This window comes from Lycorma delicatula, chromosome 3, assembly GCF_047948215.1.
Source record: "Lycorma delicatula isolate Av1 chromosome 3, ASM4794821v1, whole genome shotgun sequence".
Lineage (NCBI taxonomy): Eukaryota > Metazoa > Arthropoda > Insecta > Hemiptera > Fulgoridae > Lycorma > Lycorma delicatula.
In genome coordinates, this window is record NC_134457.1 from 148,000,906 (window position 1) to 148,021,667 (window position 20,762).

General features: G+C 27.9%; 1 protein-coding gene across 4 annotated transcripts in view; it reads right to left on the minus strand.

Annotated features, from left to right (window-relative positions):
- The window catches only part of stj (voltage-dependent calcium channel subunit straightjacket), a 230,930-nt gene that overhangs the window by 163,373 nt on the left and 46,795 nt on the right, over positions 1-20,762 (minus strand). The window contains exon 12 of one of the 4 annotated variants that reach the window (XM_075360776.1): positions 19,005-19,061. The exons of the other annotated variants lie outside the window; for them this stretch is intronic. Coding sequence (XP_075216891.1) covers positions 19,005-19,061 — 57 coding nt within the window. The remainder of the gene's footprint in view (positions 1-19,004; positions 19,062-20,762) is intronic. 4 annotated transcript variants of the gene reach the window in all.

Genomic DNA, 20,762 nt, shown 5'->3' on the forward strand with positions numbered 1-20,762 from the left:
CTACAACTTTTGTTTATAGTTTTATCTGTTTATTACCCATTTAAGAAAGTGATAACTTTGTTCTTTTGTTTGACATATGATACAGATATTTTTGTTTGACATACAACAGTATGACATACTATCATATAGTATTATAGGCGATATCATACTATCGCCTATTAAATTACATATACAAATTTTTTTTAATGAAAAGTACATAAAATTTTATTTCATTAATAACTTCTGGTATTTTTCCACATTTTTTTTTTATTATTACTATTAATCGTAAAAATGTTTTACTATCAGAGGTTAATAATTATTAATAAATCAGTAGTATATTTAAATTAAAACAAAAGTTTAAAAAAAAGGAGGTGAAGTCCGATTCCAACCAATTCTTCCCCTTCTAAGATCCAAATATTTGATTAATTAGAATTTCATTTGGCTATAACTCTGGAACCAATGAAAATAAGTACCACTTATGATATATCGTTGTAAAGCTCTCAATGAGAGCTTATTATTTCAGTTAAGAAAAAGACCAAAATCCAAATTTTCTTTGGATTTTGGCTTTTTTGGACACTTGGTTCAGTCAACTGTAATCAAAAAGGGAGGTGACAACTAGATGATACAACAGTCCTAAATCCAAAATTTCAACATACTACAGCTAATCGTTTATGAATTGTGCAAGATACATACGTACATACAGATAACACACTGAAACTAGTCAAAATGAATATTTCCATTGAAATCTGAAAACCTAAATTTTTCACACTCACAATACTTCCTTTACTTCGTACAAGGAAGTAAAAAACAGTTTTTTATGCAATTTATTGGTTTTCACCCAATATTTCTCAAAAACTACGACTGATATGGTTCTGGGACCTATTTTATTTAATTCTTCAGGTCAAAAACCAAAAGAAATCACTACTTCTGCCCCTTAATTAAAATCCTAGAAATTTCAGTACAATCTCATTTCACTAGAATAGCTGAAAACCAAACGAAATCTTTCACTAACCATAACTTGCAAACTCAGAGCATTTTAGGACATGTATTTATATGAATTTTCTCCATTACTTTCAAATATAGAATAGATTATGAAAGTTCCAGGAAAGCTTCATGATACAGCCTGTATATAGGGTGATTCACTAAGTGTTACCAGAGCTTTCTGAGCTAACTATTAGTGAAAATAATGAAAAAAATTCATATAAACATGGGTCCAGAAACACTCCATTAGCGAGTTACAGCTACAAAAAGATCTTGCCCTGATTGGGCAGAGTGAAATAAAACCATACTGAAATTCTAGGAACGCAAATTAAGGAGTAAACTTGATGGTTTCTTATGGTTTTTGACCTCACAAATTTGTTGTCTAAAGACATATTTATTTACAATTGTCACACAAAAATTTTATTAAATGACTAATAAATGCATGAGATCTATTATCAAAACTTGTAGAGAATTTAATTCTGAGAAAACTGATGTAAAAAATCCCAATAAAAAGCAAATTACAAGTTCAGCAGATTAGATATTTTACTTTATGATAACTTTTATATGCTTTCAGCTACAGAAAATTAAATTAACATACAATTGATACAATGCTAAAAAATAATGTAATTGATACAGTTAAGTCTACAGTAAATTTTCAAAAATCTTCCTACTTCAATACATTTGGCTACACTCTTTCAGATTGCTAGCATTGCTCTCTACAATTCTGCACAACTTTCCTTAATTTGTGCAGCAGCAGCATCTGTAACCATCGAGCAACCAATATGTATGAACTATCTCTTGAACATAATACTTTTCATCCAACCCCACACACAAAAATCTAATGGTGTTAGATCAGATAATCTTGGTGCCCAGGAGTGTGGCCTTCTGCAGTCAATCCATTGCTTTGGATATTGCTCATTTCAAACCCATATATAGCATGCGAGAACTAGGGAGGTACACCATCGCGCTGAAAGCACATGTGGTATCCTGATGCTAGTGGAAACTTCTTCTAATAACAGTGGCAATTGTTCCTTCAGGAATTCCACATAAATGTAAGAATTTAGACATCCTGGGACAATGAATCATCCAATTAGTTGATTGTAAACTAGACCATATCACATATTGATGTTAAATTGGTGTCGGAAATTACATTCTACTGTAGTATGTGGCTTGACTTCTTGCCAAGTGTGTTCGTTGCAAAGGTTATTGCCGTCCCAAGTAAACTGAATCTCATCAGTAAATAAAATGAACTTGTGCAATCAGCGGTTCATATTCAATCAGTTGCAATACTGTAAATGAAGCGGAGGATCTCTTGGTTGAAGATTTTGTACTCATTGATGGTAAGGATACAGCTTGCTTTTACAAAGTATCCTCCGCACCACAGACTGTAAAACTCCGTCTTGCCAGGAAAGGTGGAGTGTACTAACACTCAGACTGCACTAAGTAGAATGGTTTCATCAATATCAGCATCATGATGGGCAGAAGGGTCATGGTGAGTAGCAATGCTGGGAAATGTACCCATTTCTCATAGCATATGGAATGTTCCACTAATTGTTAATTATGTTTAGGAAAACATCTGATATTCGGCAGCAGCAGTTGCACTTCCATTACACATCCCTAACATAAACACCATATCTGTGTATTCCTCAGATGTAAATAATAAAGGCATCAATTGCTGCAGTATGACACTAATTAAAAAACATGCATGCACACATACACACAATTAAAATACACTGTACTGACAATTCACAGCAGTAACACAGAACATGCAACACACTGATGTCACAACATAAAATGTATTGTATACTAGCTGATTTCTGTGTTATCAACTTACAAAATCATAATTTCTCATATTTCAAATTGACACTGAATTAGAGAAAGGTATATAAACCTGTTATAAAGGTTTATTACCAGAATAACATTAGTACTGTTTTTTTTATTTATTAATTTCTTTATTTTATTTTTATCTTCATTACAAAATTATTTTTTTGTATCATTGTACTCTGTAAGAAGCAAGCATGCTTTGTACGTGTAATCCCTTCCTTTTCATAATGTTGGTAATAAAATCAAATTTCTTGAACTTGTATTTATCTTTTATTGGGCTTTTTTACATCAATTTTCTCAGAATTAAATTCTCTACAAGTTTTGATAATAAATTTTACACACTTATTAGTCATTTAACAAAAGTTTATGCATGAAAAACTAAATAAATGTGTTTTAGACAATACATTTTTCTGTTTTGTGCTGGATATTATAAAAACTACTGGATATGGTTCTGGTATCTGTTTTATTTAATCTGTCAGGTCAGACACCATCAAGTTTACCCCTTCATTTGGGTTCTTAGAATTTCAGTATGGTTTTATTTCACTCTTTGCCCAGAAATCAGGGATAAATGTTTTGCTAGCTGTAACTAACTAACAGAGCATTTCCAGATTCAAGTTTATATGAACTTTTTTCATAAATTTTGTTAATTGAATGAGCTCAGAAATGAGCCGGTAACACTACATGAATCATCCTATATAATTATTAGATAGCTTCCTCAAGTGTAATCTCTCTCTTTGTTACCTCACAAAATCAATGAATTTTTAACATATGAAAATTCCCAACAAATGATGTTTAGCAATACATTTTATCAAACATCATATGCATCAATTTAAAATAACGATGAAGGTAATGAATTTGCCTCATGTTTAGATCCAAAGAGATGGTTTTAAAAATGAATAACTCTAAAACAGTTAAAGAAACCAATCTGAAATTTTGTGAGTGTTATCACAATAGAATGGCTAGCTGGTATAAAAATTTGAACACAATTAATCCAATGGATTTTTAATAATATCATCTAAGTCAAGGAATGCAAAGGGAGGCTTAAAAAACAATACCTTTGGTTATTCTCACTATGACAACATCTCTAAAAATAATTACTAAAAAATAAAAGTTTAATATCATCATACGCAGCATAAAATAATCTAAAAGTTAATGGAATCTTTTTAAATATTATTTATTTGTATAAAACCTTAAATTCAGTGCACATATTTTATGCAGTGATAGCAGCAGTATCCAACTTTCTCTTACATTTCATCATTTTTGTTTACTTTCAATTTTAATTTCTTCACAGAAATGGATTCATAAAGATTATTATTACTTCCATCTTCTAACTGCTTCATATTTTCAGCCAAAATAATACTTTAGAAAATCTAAACATTTTACTTTTGTACTTCGGCTGTTACTTATTCACAGAATTTTCTTTCAGTTCCTTTGCTTCTTCTTCCATAAACAAATTAAAAGATGATAGCCTTCATATTAGATGCTTCATGTATAACGGCTTGCCTTTTCTCATTCTTTATTACCACAGCTATTAATTATTGTGTTAAAGATAAATAACTCTTTTTTTCTACATTTGATTTTTATTTTTCTTAAAATCCTATTTCATTTTATGATATTAAAAACTTTCCTGAGATCTAAAAAAGAAATTGCTCCTACCTATCCTTCAGCTATATGAAATCCATTACATTAAATAATCTATTCTTTTTACAAATACTTAAAAGGTCATAAAGAGATCACTTATTCTCTTTACATTTGTAATGCTTACCTGTTCTAAGCTAAAAGTGTATGAAAACAGTGATCCACAACATTTGTTTAGTTATTCTATGACTACACCTATTTACTATTTCCTGACTCAATCTATATAATGTATTACTGATGAGAAAAAAACAATTTATTTTTTTACCACGGGCATGTTATTTGCTTATCGATTCCAGAATCTGAATATCAGAATGCTTAGAATCAGGTATTATATATGCAATAATCAGGCTTGCACATATCCTTAAGTAAAATGAAAAAGACAATAAACAAAATGATAATGGCCTCATTACCTTTTTCAGTATGAATGAGTTATATATATGTCATGTCAAAAATGTAAAATGAATTACTGAGTATGTTATTTAAGCATATGATAACATGCATAATTATAATGACTAACAAACCTAAATTATCAGTTATTATTATGTACACAAATGCAGAAAGTATGCAAAAATGTTACATGTATGCAAACAGCATATTCTAGTGGTAAGACCGCTTTTATAAAATAATAAAAAAAATGTAATCTAATTACAGTGAAACTAATAATTTTATTCAAAAGTAAAATAAAAATAAAAATCAAATACATTAAATTTATTACATTAAATGGGACATATGAAATATGTATTACACTGTATTACATTATTTATACAGAAAGAACAATTTTGAAACTGCATAATTTAAAACCATGCTGTTATATAACAATCTAGTCATGCTGTTATATCAATGACACATTAACTACTTGTATCAATTAATTTATATACAAATCTTTATACTTAAATGTCATCAGTTCTGTGAATTAAGAATTAATAACTCAGAAGGAAATTTAATATTAAAATTTTAATCAGTTTTAATAAGCTGAATTAAATTATTAAAAATGAGTAATTAATAAATCAGTTTCAAGTAATATAATTTTAGTAAATATTAAGCCCGATTACTAAGATGGATATTTTTATAATAGTTTTAGATATTTTCTGCAGTTTTAACTTTAACTTTTCAAATGAGAGTGAAAATATCATAGTTATAACATAGCTACCAACAGAATACAAATGTTACTATACATCTATACAAAAAATGTTTTATTTATTTTTTTTTATAAAAGCAAAAGAAAGCAATTTTATATTTACAATAACAAAGCCTCAAAAGAAAAATTGCAAAAAGTTGCAATGCAGCCCCTGGCAGCCTGCTAAGTCATGTTTCTGGCCAAAGCCATTGCTTGTGCTGTCCAGTGTTTGATGCAGGTTTGGTGGTTGGGACCACACATTAACATCTGTGGCGACTTACCAGGCGTTCCTAGATACTCTGTTTCCAGATACTCCAGAGGGTGAAGCAGAAATTGGCATCAAGGCGGGTGAGACACCATTCCTTGACATGTGGGCTGTGAATCCCATAGATGTAGACCAAGTGGTTTCTGAAATGGCACTGAGAAAGGCACCGGGGATTGACCAGCTTGACCTGGATATATCTATCATCTGCTGCTTGTCATAAAAGAGCCGCTTGGCAGACTGTTCTCGGGGTGCCTTAGCTGGGGTTGCTTTCTGACTTTAGGTGGGTCTGGTGAGGGTGCTCTTAAAATCAGGAAAGGATCTGAGTGAGGTCAGCTGTTATTGACCAATCAGTCTCTTGCCAGTAATCGGCAAGTTGCTTGAAAGGCTGGTTGTGGAATGGCTCTGGAAAAATATCGATATGAACGATTTTCTAAATAAGGCCAATACAGCTTCATGAAAGGGGTTGGCACCAAGGATTGCATCTTAAATGCTCTTTCCGAGGTGGAAAGTGTTGACTGTAAATATGTTTTGGCAATTTTTATTAACAAAGGGGCAGCACCTCCTTCCTTGTGTTGGAATTCTGTTCTCTACGAGTTGGAATGCTGTAATGTTCCCGTACCCCTGCAGGCCGTGGTAGTGATATTATTTGTCTAACCATACAACTCTGTTTAAGGATGCACACTTAGCTGAGGAAAAATCAGTCACCAGGGGAAGCCCACAGGGTTCTGTTCTCGGTCCCTTGCTGTGGAACCAGGTATTCAACAGATTTCTGGGATTGACGTTTTCCAGAAGGAGTCACGGTCCAGACTTTCACCAACAACTGTCTCCTGTTAGTTCGTGCTAATTCACAACCACAGCTAGAAGACCGGACGCAGGCAGCTTTGTCAACCGCAGAGGCAGCAAATTACTGTCCTTAGCAGAATAAATATTAATTTATTGACAAATCATACATTTTAGTATATAGACAGGGTGCACCTACCCTTTTAGTAATATACAACAAGTGAGTGGGACACGCAAGCAAGTGGTGAAGGGCACCACGCTTATTCCGCTCAAGCAGTTAGGTAAGCTCTAGGAGCTAATCAGAAAATTGGTCGCTAAACCGCTTTGAGGCATGGATATTTGGTCTTAAGCTTTAGGGCGACCAAATGGGGTGGAGGTGAGAGAAATGTCAGATAAACCAAGCCTAAAAGAAAATTCATTTAAGAAAGTCACAAAGAATTATCCTATGTGAATCAGACATACAAACAAATTATCTTGAATTTTAAATAGATAAATGATCTTTATTTAGATAAGTTTTTTTTTCAAATAAGAAAACATTATAGAATTACTAATGTTAAATACAACAGATGGATTGATTTATTTTTATGAATAGGTTTAAGATTTAATTAAGTGTACATATTTTATTTACCGATTGCTTAAGATTCAGTCATATACCAGAACAAGTCAAAATATAAAATTAAATAACCACCTTTTTCACTGTGTACAAACTTAATGGAAACCATTCAAAACAAAACTTTAGTTTTCAATAGAAAATTTACTTTAAAGTGAAAGAGATACCATAAATGACATAATCAGCTAAAATTATCAAAATTTATAGTTAAAATTTTCCAAAAATACATGTTGATGCCACTTGGATTAGCTTCAAGAGAGCATAATACCACAAAAACAAAATGTAGCTCAGCTTTTATGTGTATAATTTTACCTATATATATATATATATATATATATATTGAATTTTAGCCAATCTGCAACTACAGAATTAAAGAAACATTCTTACCTTTATTTCCTTTACATTATAGCGCGTTCGGGCAAAAGCCCATCCTCAGTGATGTTTTCTGATTTATCTTTATTTCCAATTACACATATAACTACCATGCAACACCTTTATACTTAATTAATTTTTGATAACATTGGTTAATGAGCAAAATATAAAAAACATACATTTGTTCGGTCAAATTTTTTTTTTAATTTAAACATCTACTAAAATTGCAATTAAAGTTAAAATTATTTTACTAAAATTATTTAAAATTCCTTTCGATCTTGGTTTATATAATTACATTAATATAGTACTATAATCAATTATTTAATTTTATTAAAATCTTATCAAACCTATTACCAACTTAAATAATTTTTATAAATGTCTCCAAAAAATTCTGTCTGCAGATTTATGAGGCTAAATTCACATTATATTTGTATATATAAAATTTTTCTAAAATTTCTAATTTTTTATTATTATTTTCTTGTTCAATATTTACTTTTTCAATTATTTCTTAATGATTTTCCAAATTAGTTATGTTTACTGGTTATTAAATAAATGGTCAACTAATTTGAAAAACCTATTTTTTTATTTTTTAAAGCTCTACAATATTCATTAAATCTATCCTTAAAAGACCTATTTGTTTTTCCAATATATATTTTTTCAAAATTATTGCATTTTATTTTATAAATACCAGAAAAATCATATCTATTCTTCATTTTATTATTATAATATTTTAAAGGTTTCATTACATAGTTATCGAGTTTGTAAGTAGATTTATATTTTTATCATTATATACATTAATCAATTTTTCTATAATTTAATTAGTGTAGGAGTAATTTATATTTTCCTTACATTTGTTTTCATTTATGGTTTTTAATGTAGTGATGTTTGTATTATTTAAATATTTTGAACTATTTTTTTTTGTACATATTATCTATCAATGAGGTATATCATATCCTCAATATAGTATATATTCTTTATACTTTTTTATTTTGTTACGCAGTTCCTTTTTAACATTTGTGTATTTTACTGCTCTATTTATCATATTTTTAAATATATTAAAATAAAATTAATATATTATATATATATATATATATATATATATATATATATATAATGAAATAATACATATAATAAATTATATATATTATATAATAATATATATAAAATAATAATACTTATTAATTATTAATATTAAAATATATTTGAGACCAAGGATGATTAGAATTTTTGTTTATAATTTCATTTGAGATAGGTTTTTTATACACTGTAGTTATTTATTATCTGATTGTTTTTATTTATTTTAATATTTATGTCTAAAAAATGAATTTTTCTATTATGTTCTATTTCACATGTAAATTTTAATCTTTCATTATAAGAATTTAATTTATTTAAAATTATTTCATATTCGTTATTTAAAATTGGTTCATGTATAACTAGAAGTTTATATAAAACTTTTATTTTAAAAATTAAAACTTTCAAAATAAAACAAAAACCCAAGCAAAGTAAGATCGGTGAAATGGCTGGCACATGATTTTGCTTTGCTTGGATTTTTGTTTCATTTTGAACTTTTGATTATATAATTTTTATCTTTATTTTAATTACATTTTTACATTTTAATTTTGACTTGATTAATTTTGACAAATTGATCTTTGTAATTTTAAACAATTTTTTATATATTTTTTAAGTTTTTATATTCTGTGTTTTTATCTCTTGTTGGAATTATAATTTAAAATGTTTAATTTAAATAAAAGGTTTTAAATTTTTGTGTGGTTTTTAAAGTATGATAAGTTAAATTTAATCTGAAGATTCTTGAAGAGATTTAATTGGTTTAAAAATATTTTTAACATAAATTATAATTGAATGGGCAGTATGTTGTCATCGTTTACAAGTTTTTAATGGTTTTGTAATAGATATATATATATATATATAATATAATGAATGCAGCTGATGATGCAAATCAAATTCGCTAAAGTGCTTCTGTTATGTAATGAAATAAGGTAAGTCATCCTGTTTCAGTTGTTCTGTACTTAGGGTTGATCTATTACATATAAATTAAATTATGTTTTTTTTAATATAAATTAAATTATGTTTTTTTTAATATAAATTAAATTATGTTTTTTTTAATATAAATTAAATTATGTTTTTTTTTTTGGTTATCATAGTACTTTTAACTTTTTGCTCCACTGAATGTATTATTTTCCATGAAGATAAACTGATGCAATTTAAAAAAGTTAGATTTACTCTATTTAATTTTTGGAAAAATGGAACAACTGCTGAAAAACTTGCTTGATAGCTATAATATCAACTCACATCATAATAAAAAAAAAAATATATATATATACACGAGGTGCTACCCAAAAGTTCAGGGAATTTTACCATAACTTATAATTTCCACTGTCTTCTTCAAAGTAATCACCTTGGGCATTGATACAGTGATCCCAGCGTTTTTCCCATGATTCCACGCATCCCTGGAAGTCTGCAGGTGTAAGTGTTCAAAGCATGTTCTGCGTTTCTTCCTGAATCTCAATTGTGTTATAACAACGGAACAATTGAAGTGTTATTTTTGGGAAGAGAAAAAAGTCGCACTGGGCAAGGTCAGGTGAATAGGGTGGGTAGGAAATCAATACCATCTTTTTGGAAGCCAAGAAATTCCGAACGGCTAGCGATGTGTGCGTGGGCACATTGTCATGATGCAGAACCCAGCTGTTGTTACCCCACAGATCTGAATGTTTGCACCTAATACTTTCACGTAACCGCTTCAAAACTTCACAATAGAACATCCCATTGACAGTTTGACCAAGAGGAACAAATTCCTTATGGATAATGTGTTTGATGTCGAAAAAACAATCATCATGGACTTTACGTTGCTGCGAACTTGGCGTGCTTTTTTTGGTTGCGGTGAATTCCACTGCGACGACTGCTGCTTAGTTTCAGGGTCATACCCGTACACCCATGTCTCGTCACCAGTTATAATGTTGGAGATGAAGTTAAGGTCATCTCTTGCTGAATTTTTCAATTCACTACAGACAGCTACGCGATTTTTTTTCTGGTCACTGTTCAACAGTCTCTGTACAAATTTTGCAGCAATGCGTCTCATGTTCAAATTGTCCGACAAGATGCGTTGCACAGACCCATATGACATTTGTACGACTGCACAAACATCATGGATTGTTTATCTACGATCTGCAACAATAGCCTCTCGCACTTTCACGATGTTTTCCAGTGTTGCGCTTGTTGATAGTCTTCCTGAATGCTCATCGTCATCGACTGTCGTTCGTCCACCTTTGAATTGTTCGTACCACAAAAAAAAAGTTTTACTTTTACTCATAGCATTGTCACCAAATGCTTCCACAAGCATGCAATGGGTTTCTGCACCAGTTTTTAAGCATGAAGCAAAATTTGATGCAGGTTCTTTGCTCTTTAAAATCTGCCATTTAGAACTTTGCCAAGGCAGTAAAACACAACCGCACGAAAGTCAACAATGCAGCCTCTCACCGTCACAGCTGTTCACAAAGAGTACTGTTAGCCACATCTAGCGGCAGCAGGTCGTTCCAGCAATGGTTCACGCACGAAATTCAAATTCCCCGAACTTTTGGTTAGCACCTCATATATATATACACAATTTAGGTAATTAGATCGCTTAAAACAGGGGTTTTATTTTGAGAGGCTATAATTTTATTTGTATGCAATAAAAAAAAGGTAATGCTTTTTAGTTTTTTGTGACACGTTTTGTCTGTTAAAATTCCATCTAAATCAATAAATAAAATTTCTATGATCAATCAATGATGAAAACATGTTTATGAGACATACTGTACCAGGTGTTCAAAAAAGAATATCAAGGTTTTAATGTGTTATAATATCTCTTGGATCAGATGTATGAGTATTAATTTAAGGCTAGAATCAAAGATAAAAAAGGAAAGTTTTAGTTGCATGCATAACCACAGAATCATTACCTATCTTTCCACTTAAAAGAGCTGCTAGCAAAGATGGCAAACTAAACAGAAGGTCTTCTGTGTTTTGCATTTTGCTAAATGTGAATCTGTAGTTTTAGTTCAACCTACATTCTATAAAACATTTAATCGTAATCCTTAATCTAACAATAACATTCATCAATGGCATAATCAGTTTGAAACAACAAGTTGTCTGTGCAAAGCGGAGAGTACAGGATGACTAAGGGTGTCAGAAGAAATTGATGAGTGTCAGGGAATCTTTCCTGTGTAATCTAAAAAGACTGTCAGGAAGGCCAGCTGCAAAGAACAAGTAATGCCGGTGATGACTGTGTGGAATGTTTTAAGGAACTACTTATGTAAGCGCCCATACCATTTATACTGTTACAAATTTTGAAGCCTACTGGCTGTTCTGTGCATGCCGACTTCATGATCAGAATGTTGCAACATGAAGATGAAGACTTTCTTGATCATATTGTTTGATGTTAAGTCAACATTTCATCTTATGTTAAAAGTTAGCACACATAATGTCAATATCTAAGGTTCAGAAAATCCCCATGAGTTTTTACAATGCAAAAGAGGCTCTCCAAAATTAAACATTTTCTGTGCAATATCCTGATGGTAAGCTTACAAGCTGTTCTTTTTCATTGAATCAAGTGAACACAGCATAACCAAAATCATTTGTACATGCTATGAATGAGGCTCTTTTCTCAATTGCAATATGAAGCAGAGAATTTTATTTTGCAACAAGATGGTGCACATTTTCATTGGCATAACTTTGCAAAAGACTTTTTGAATGATGTTTCTCCCAATCGCTGGATTGGTCATCATGGACCCGATAACAGACCTTATTTGCAGTGGCCTTCGAACTCACCCGATCTGACTAATTGTGATTTTTTACAAGAGGGGTTTTATAAAAGATCTTGTGTATGCACCTCTGCTACTAACTGATCTATCTAATTTGAGGCAAAGAATTGAAGCAACTATTGCTTCCATTACTCCAGACATGCTGGTTGAAGTATGGAACAAACAAACGACTGGATATGTGGCATGTAACGAAAGGTGCTTACATTGAACACTTGTAGAATAAAACTATATCTGCTACTTTTTTTTATTTATTTGTGATTCATTACTGTACGTCACAGTTAAGAAATTTTAAAGAGCTTTAAAACCCAAATGTACATATTTTTACATCTGTACATTAATTAATGTAATAATCACAGTTTAATTTTACGACCTCAGAGTTGGTGTATTTACTGGACCATACTTCATTAGATTGCCATATAATCATCAAAGAATATTAAATAACTTTAAAACCCTGATTTTTTTTATTTATACCTTGTATTATGATATACCTTAAGTTTTATGTTATTTTACACTTGTTAACTTAATTACCAGAAAAATGTCCAATGTATTTGAACAGAATTTACTTGAAAATTTCAGTTATTTATGGTTCAGTTAGATAAATTAATTTTTGAAATACCAAGTCTTTAGTAGATATTTCATTACAATGAAAGAAATCTTTACTACTAATCAGATATAATATAACATATTATTAGTAATAAATATAAATAAATGATAACAATTTGATATTACATTTTTTGCAAATAGTTTATATTTTTTTAGAAGAAAACCTTATATTAATTTATTCATTATCAATTACCAAACTGAGATATTAAATTATTTTATAAGTTACCATTTTTACAAGTTGCTTTTAGAAGTATATTGTGATAATTGTAGTTTTAACTTTCTATGAAAGCCAACCTACTTCATCATGTATGCCCACCTATTTTGTAGCAAGTTTTCTGGTTATTTTTAAGAATCTTCAGCATATCGATTATAACATTATAGTAAATAACATGTTGAGATTATGAAAGTATTAGGAAAGAGGTGGCTTAAATTTAAATTACGAGTTAAAAGAAAGGCGACTAGATAACTTAACTGTTTGTTTTAAGTAAAAAATCAGATATTGCAAATGACTATAAATTTAGTATTCAGTACTTAATAGATGTTACATCTTCCAGATAAGAATATAATATTAGTTGAAACTAATAATAAATGTTATCATGAAGACAACCAAGGAACTGATATGATTCTAATTTAATTGTAGTAATTAAGCTTAGATTTGTCAACTTTCAAGTGGAAAGACAATAGTTTTTAGCTATGCATATTGTACAGAAAAATGGAGCAAATTTAATTGTTTTAAAAATCAATGACTAATTAATATTAAGTATATTAATAAACCATTAATTTAAGTAAACTGCATCAACAGATAGTCCAATATAGCAAAGGAAGACTAGTTGAAGGAAGAGATATAAGGAACAGAAAATATAATTACAGAAAAAGTAGACATAGCATATAAAAAATGAGAGAATAATTGGAAGAAATAAAGCCAACAATAATCAGAAGTGCTGATGTTGCAGAGAGGAAAAGATATTAAGTGACAGGAATGTATAGGACAGTAAAGATGAGAGAAATTACCTGATAAAATGCTGCAGGAGAAAAAGACAGTGATTTAAAGAGGAAACTCTAAATTATCATCTGAACTGTAAAGAAAACTAAAAGACTTAAAAAAGAATAAAGCAGTAAGAATGGACACCCTCTTGATTAATGTGCTGTCTTGGAAAAATAAGGTAAGATTCAGATACCTAAGAATTTATTCATTAGTATTGTTATGGAACTGGAAAAATATCGTTAGATTTCAAAAGAGAATAATTATTATACCGAATAAATTAGGAACAGATAAATGCAAGAGCTATCACACCATCACTTTAACATCTCATGCTTCAAAAACACTCTCCAGGGATATTTTTCAGATAAGAGTGAGTGCAGTTGGTGGTCAATGACATGAGACCAGTTCAGTTTTAGAAGAGGCATGAGTGTATTTGCACCATTCTAGCCTTCAGATTATTTCAGAGATCAAATTTAAGATACTTAATGCCATCTACAGCATTTGATAATAAAGAATCAAATGTCAAAATTTTTTAAGAAAAATCAGATTAAATAAAGGGAAAGAAAGAAGTTATTTTCAATCTATTTAAAAATCAGTAATTAAAGTCAGAAATGAACCAAACTGAGCTCCAATTCAGAAAAGGTTGCAGCTTGTCCTCATTACTTTTCAACTAGTACATAAAAGACGCAACAGTGAATAATAGGACATATTTAAGAACAGATTGACTATCCAAGGAGAGAAAATTAACATGAAGACAAACTGTCATTTTGGCACTGATGACTATTTCTTTTGGCAAAAACAAACTATGAGCTGGAAGAAATACTATAAGATATTAATTTATTGCTAGGACAAGGTTATTTATAAAATAAATACAGTAAGCCATATAAGAGAAAGAAGCATAAAGGACTTATTATTTAGATAATAAAATTACAAAGGATATATCAACTAATGCAATTGATAAAACCAAATTTGCACACATAAGGAGAGCTTAAAACTGAAAAAGAAATCTACTATTTGCCTGCTAAGAAAGACTATTATACAATATCCTTTAAAACTTAAAAAATTATTTGCAATTTGCTTTTTGTTTTACTCTACAGTAAAATTAAACCAAAGTATGACTATGTTTTTGAATCTTTGACACTCCTTAAGCTCAGAAAGTATTTCTTATGTTAGTCACGTACAATTGGATCTAATAATGGTTGGATAACTAAGGAACTAAAATAAATATAATTAAAGGTTTCAGAGAAATCATTTTCCTGGAATTTGGACCTTCTTTCTTCACTTTACCTTCCTTCAATACTCACCTATTATGGATAAAATATAGAAGAAATTAAACATTTATTAAAAAAATATATATATTTTTTTTTTAAGAATTACTCAGCTCTGAAGAGTTTAATAAAATAAATGTAAATAATTTTCTTTTAAATTTTTTAAGGAATAAGCTGGAAAATGTTTTTCTGTTTTATGATTTATAAAATGATAAAGAAATAATTCCTATGGAAAATATTGTAATTTTTTTAAATGCTTTTTTATATTTTTACTTAACTTTACTTAACTTTTTAATATTTAAAAATGTTTACAGTTAACATAATAATGTTTGATAATTTTTTTTTATAAAAGTTTGACTTATGGAATTTTGCCAATTACAAGCTCATCAATCTCAGTTTATATCTATCAATTAAATTTCTGGGAAAGCAAACAATTATTACATAAATTAATCTACAATCAATTTACTCTTAATTTGGCAAAAAAAAAATCATACCACTTTTATAAATACAATTATAAGTGTTAAGAGCCAAAAGGAATTATTTTGTTTAGATGCCTAAATTTAAATATGGTAATTATTTTTATTTTCTTAATGTAATTTCTCTACATATTTAATTATGTAAGTTATTGTAAAATCGCCAAAAGTGTTAGTTTTAGAAAATATTAGTGGAGTGTAAAATAAAAGCTTACATAAATATCCTTTAATTTGACTTATGTAATATCTGATAGAAATATATACGTTATAGCATTTTAAATTTTCATACAAATTTACAGTTTTACCCAAAAAAACTAAGATAATTTTCAACAATTATACATTTTTTCCAAAAGATTCAATTTACAAAACCAGTAGAAAATATTTATATTAAACTACATTTATTCTATTATTTCAAAAATAATTAACATTGCAAAATACAAAAATGTAATGTCCATACTTCAGTACAAATTATCTGATTACATATCACACGGTATTTCCTTGGTCAGTGCTCCACAAATCAGTTATTAAATACATAAACTAACTGAAGTGAGCACTTAAGTGCTTAAAAATGCAATATTTTGTAAGTATAAAAAAAATGTACATCTTGGATTTTAATATTAACAATTCCTTTTACAGAAATTTCATGTAGAGTTGTCAACAAACAAAGTAACTAATTAAATTACACAACTCAAAACATAGTTATGTAAAAAAAATTATCATTCTTTATTATGTTCCAGTGATTTTTATTTTAAAATTTACAAATACTAATAAGTTATCAAGAAAAGTCTAGTAAGACTTTCTTCAACAAACATTATTATTATTATTGTTGTTCTTTCAATTATTAATTTATTTCTAATAATGTTATTATCTCTAACTTCTACGTAACTCAGACCATTATGTATTACATGTTTTATAATAGATTTGAGTATTATTGTTTAATTTAATCCAACTGGTGTTCATAGATTTTATATGTACAAATTTTTATATTTTAAAGTTCCTTAGGAATGTTACCCTTATTTGGTGGCCGATTAAATCAGTACTCACATATTATGTTAATCACAATTTATAGTATTTTATGACATAGGTTAAGTTCTGTTATAATTAAATTACACATTTTTTTCTATTTTTAAATTAATTTTTTTTTTTTAATTTGTAGATTGCGCAAATGAGTTTGTTATGGTTTTAATAAATCTCTATTGGGGTCCCAGTGCTAAGTTAATATAATCTACTCATTTCATCTTTTAGTCGATTTATGGCATATATATTTTGTTTTTTCAATTATTAAAAAGTTAGTTTTTCCACCATTTTAGGGCCTTACATTTGATTTCCAAAATTGATATTTATATATTTTATGCATTTTAGTATACCTTACATTAGTGCATTTGAACAAACTTAATAGCTTATATTTTTACATAATGATTATTATAAAATTTTATTTTTGGTGGCCATTCTGAGTGAACCTGATAGCCTATCACGACCATTCATGCATTTTTGTAATTCTCTAACAATGCTTAATCTGAATCCAAAATCAAAATCAAAATCTGAAACAAAAAGTGTTCACACACATACACACGCATATAATGAATTCAATAATAAATTTCAATCATTTAAAATTGTAGCACATTTGATAGAGGACAATGTTTTTCAAAACATTTCTTTTAGAAACCATGAAATCAAAAGAAATGCACCAACGTATTACTTAATAACTTTTTTAAACATAACTAACTTTAAAAAAATAATAATACTTTTTAAGAAAACTATTTATTGCATATTCTGTCCATAAATAGATCAATTTTGAAGTTACAGTAAAGAAAGAAAATGCATGTAGGAAAATAATTTTTCTAAAACCTTTATTTAAAGTATTATTTGATTTTAGGTTCTTAGTTTTAAGTTAAAGATGAAAGCTTAACATAAGAAATATCTTGCACAGCAAGGGATCAAAACTTTCAAGTCGTAAGATGATTATTTTTATTGTATAGAATAAAACAAAAACCAGATTTCTGGGAATATTGGTACACTTTAAATAATGTTTTATAGTAGTTTATATATAAACACATATATATATATATATATATATATATATATATATATATATAAATCAATGGTTTTTAAATGTTTGAAAAATTTATTTTATTCTCTCTTCTCCCATTGCAACAATCAATACATTCCCCATTTCATAAGAACTTTCCATTATCTTAAAAACTAAACAAGTCAAATAAACAAAAATGAAAGGATTTTAGTTTTTTTCTATTTTTAACATATTTAATTTGATAATGAAGAAAATCTCTAATAAAGTTTCTCATTAAAAAAATGTTCACTTTCTGACAATATTAGTTGATTATAATTAATAATAGCATACCTAATTTTTTTAAAAGAAGTAATGAAAACTTTCATAATACAAACACGCAATTGGCAAATCAACTAAAAAAAATATAATAATAATAAACAGAAGCAATATTACTGAAAATCAGCTTTAAAGCTAAAATGACCATTGTTTGAAGAGTTCTTATCCAAAGAAAAATAAAAAATTTTATTTTAATATTATAACTAATAAAGATTATCAAATGCTACAGTAAAGATATACATTATTTACAAAACAAATAAATTATCTTTTTATGTAAGTAACAAATCAAAGAAAAATATTTTTAGATTTACCAAATTATTACCTACATTAATTAAGGAACACAAAAATAAAAAATAAAAATTCATCTGTTTAGTATTATTAAATAAAATTTTACAACAAAAAACCCAAATAGAAAATTTCAGTAAAAATTAAGTTACATCTAAATTACAAATTATAAATTTATGTAAATAGATATTTAATGTATGTCTGGAAAAATGGCATTTCAAAACAGCTACTATATAGAGCACATCTAATTATATTGATTAATCCTAAAAAGTTTTATAAACTAATTACATAAAATCTATTAACAATATTATTATCTGCTACAATATAAATTACAAGCTGAAAGTAAAAAAAAATAATAAATAAAAAATAAAATAAACAAAAACAAAACAAAAGGCTATATAAACAATCAAGTTATTTCTACTGACGCAGCAGACGGGTCAGGATATTTTTATCCTGATCCAAACTGTTTCCAGACTAGTAATAATGATAATAATAAATAATCACACAACTCTATATATAAACATTAAATTACTAAGGAACCATCAATGCTAGAACCGTTAGTTATAAAAAATATATGTATATAACTGTTATCTACTATATCTAATCTACTAATAAATTCTAAACTAATTTTTTTTTATTTTCATTATAATTATAAACTCGTGTTTGTACCTCTGTTGTTTTCAATACCCAATAAGCTTCATTAACGAGTACTTGTTCAGTAACATTCTGTTAGAAAGTTACGATTAAGATGTATTAGTTAAAAAAGAAATCAAATAAAACAAATTCATCATTACTTACAACATATTAGTAAGCTACTAGAAATAATTACCCAATTTTATTAAATATGTATTAATAACTTTGTACATAATCTTGAGATTTTGATTTGTACTTCCAACCACTTTAATCAATAGTACCTAACCCAAAAAATATATAAAGAAAGTAGGGACAAGGCTTAGCAATTCTATCCCTTTCAAATTTTGTATAGTATGTAATGGCATATACCACAGTAGAGCTCACAGTGGCTTTACCAGCAATGGTACTCTTAATCACAATGAAGTTGGTAAAATTCATTGAAAGGATGAAAAATAAAAATATATATGTACACTATTTAAATTCTCTTAAATAAACCTCCTAGTACAGAATATTGAGAAAACATATCTTACTTTAATTTTTCATTAGTAAAAATAATAATAATATTTTTAGATTTTTATTATGTAATAACGAAATTATTTCAATCATGACTGAGGATGCAGGATCGCGCAAAAGTATTTCTGTGAAAAATTAAGGTAAAATATGTCTTATCTCAATATTCTGTACTAGATAATTTATTTAATAGAATTTAAATGTAATTTATCAGTACAGAGGAATAATATGAATCTCAAAAAGATAAATTTCAGTAAAATAACATATATATATATATATATATATATATATATATATAAAATCTGTAATAAAAGTAGTAACTATAGGTTTAACACATACTGAGTAATACACATGTTCTTTTAAATATTAAATTTTGGGTTTTGTTTTTTTTTTAATTTATTTCTATTAATTTCAATGGGGTAATTATTTCTACAGAGAAAATTGAGGATATTTAAACAAATGATGCTAATTATTTGGTAACATAAATTTAAAAAAGAAAAACAACAATTAAAATTAAACTATTTCTTAAATATTAATTATATTATCTAATAAGAATTTAAAACAAGTTAAATACTTTTAAAGAATTTAAAACTAAACAATAATATTTAACAGAATGATGGCCAAAAATATTTCAGTAAAATTTCCTAGTGTGTTGTAGAAACAATTTCCATAACAAAATTAAAAAGTTAAATGGGATTCAAGATAGTAACTGGCATTTCAAAGTTATTTTCAGAATAGTTGAAATTTTTTAATTTCATTTCAAAGAATTTTCCATTTTATTGAAATTTAGGATAAAATGTAGAAAGAAGTAAAGTAACTAAACGATTGAAAGAAATACCAATGATGTTTTTTTCAAAATTCAAAATATACATAAACAGCTGTTTAAAACAATTTTCAGTGGGTTCAAAAAAAAAAATTTCCATATAAGTATTTTTAATTGTTTCTCTAAAACATAATTTAAACTTTTAATCACAATTTTATGCAACAAACTTTCTGTATCCATTAAGTCATGAATTTTCAAAATTTTACTCAGCTGTATTTCCTAAATAAATGGGGGGGGGGGTTTAAGAAAAGACACAAAAAACACACAAGAGTAAAAAAAATGTTAAATTATGTATTTTAATTAAAAGTGCTTTGAAAAGTTGAAGTAACTATTTTTAAAAAGGAACAAATATATGTCCTCTTGCATTGGAAATAGCCTCCATACAATTTCAGGCATGCCAATAGTGAGTCTATCTTTAATATCTTCAAACTGTAGAGAGTGCCTAATTTCTTGTTATTTTT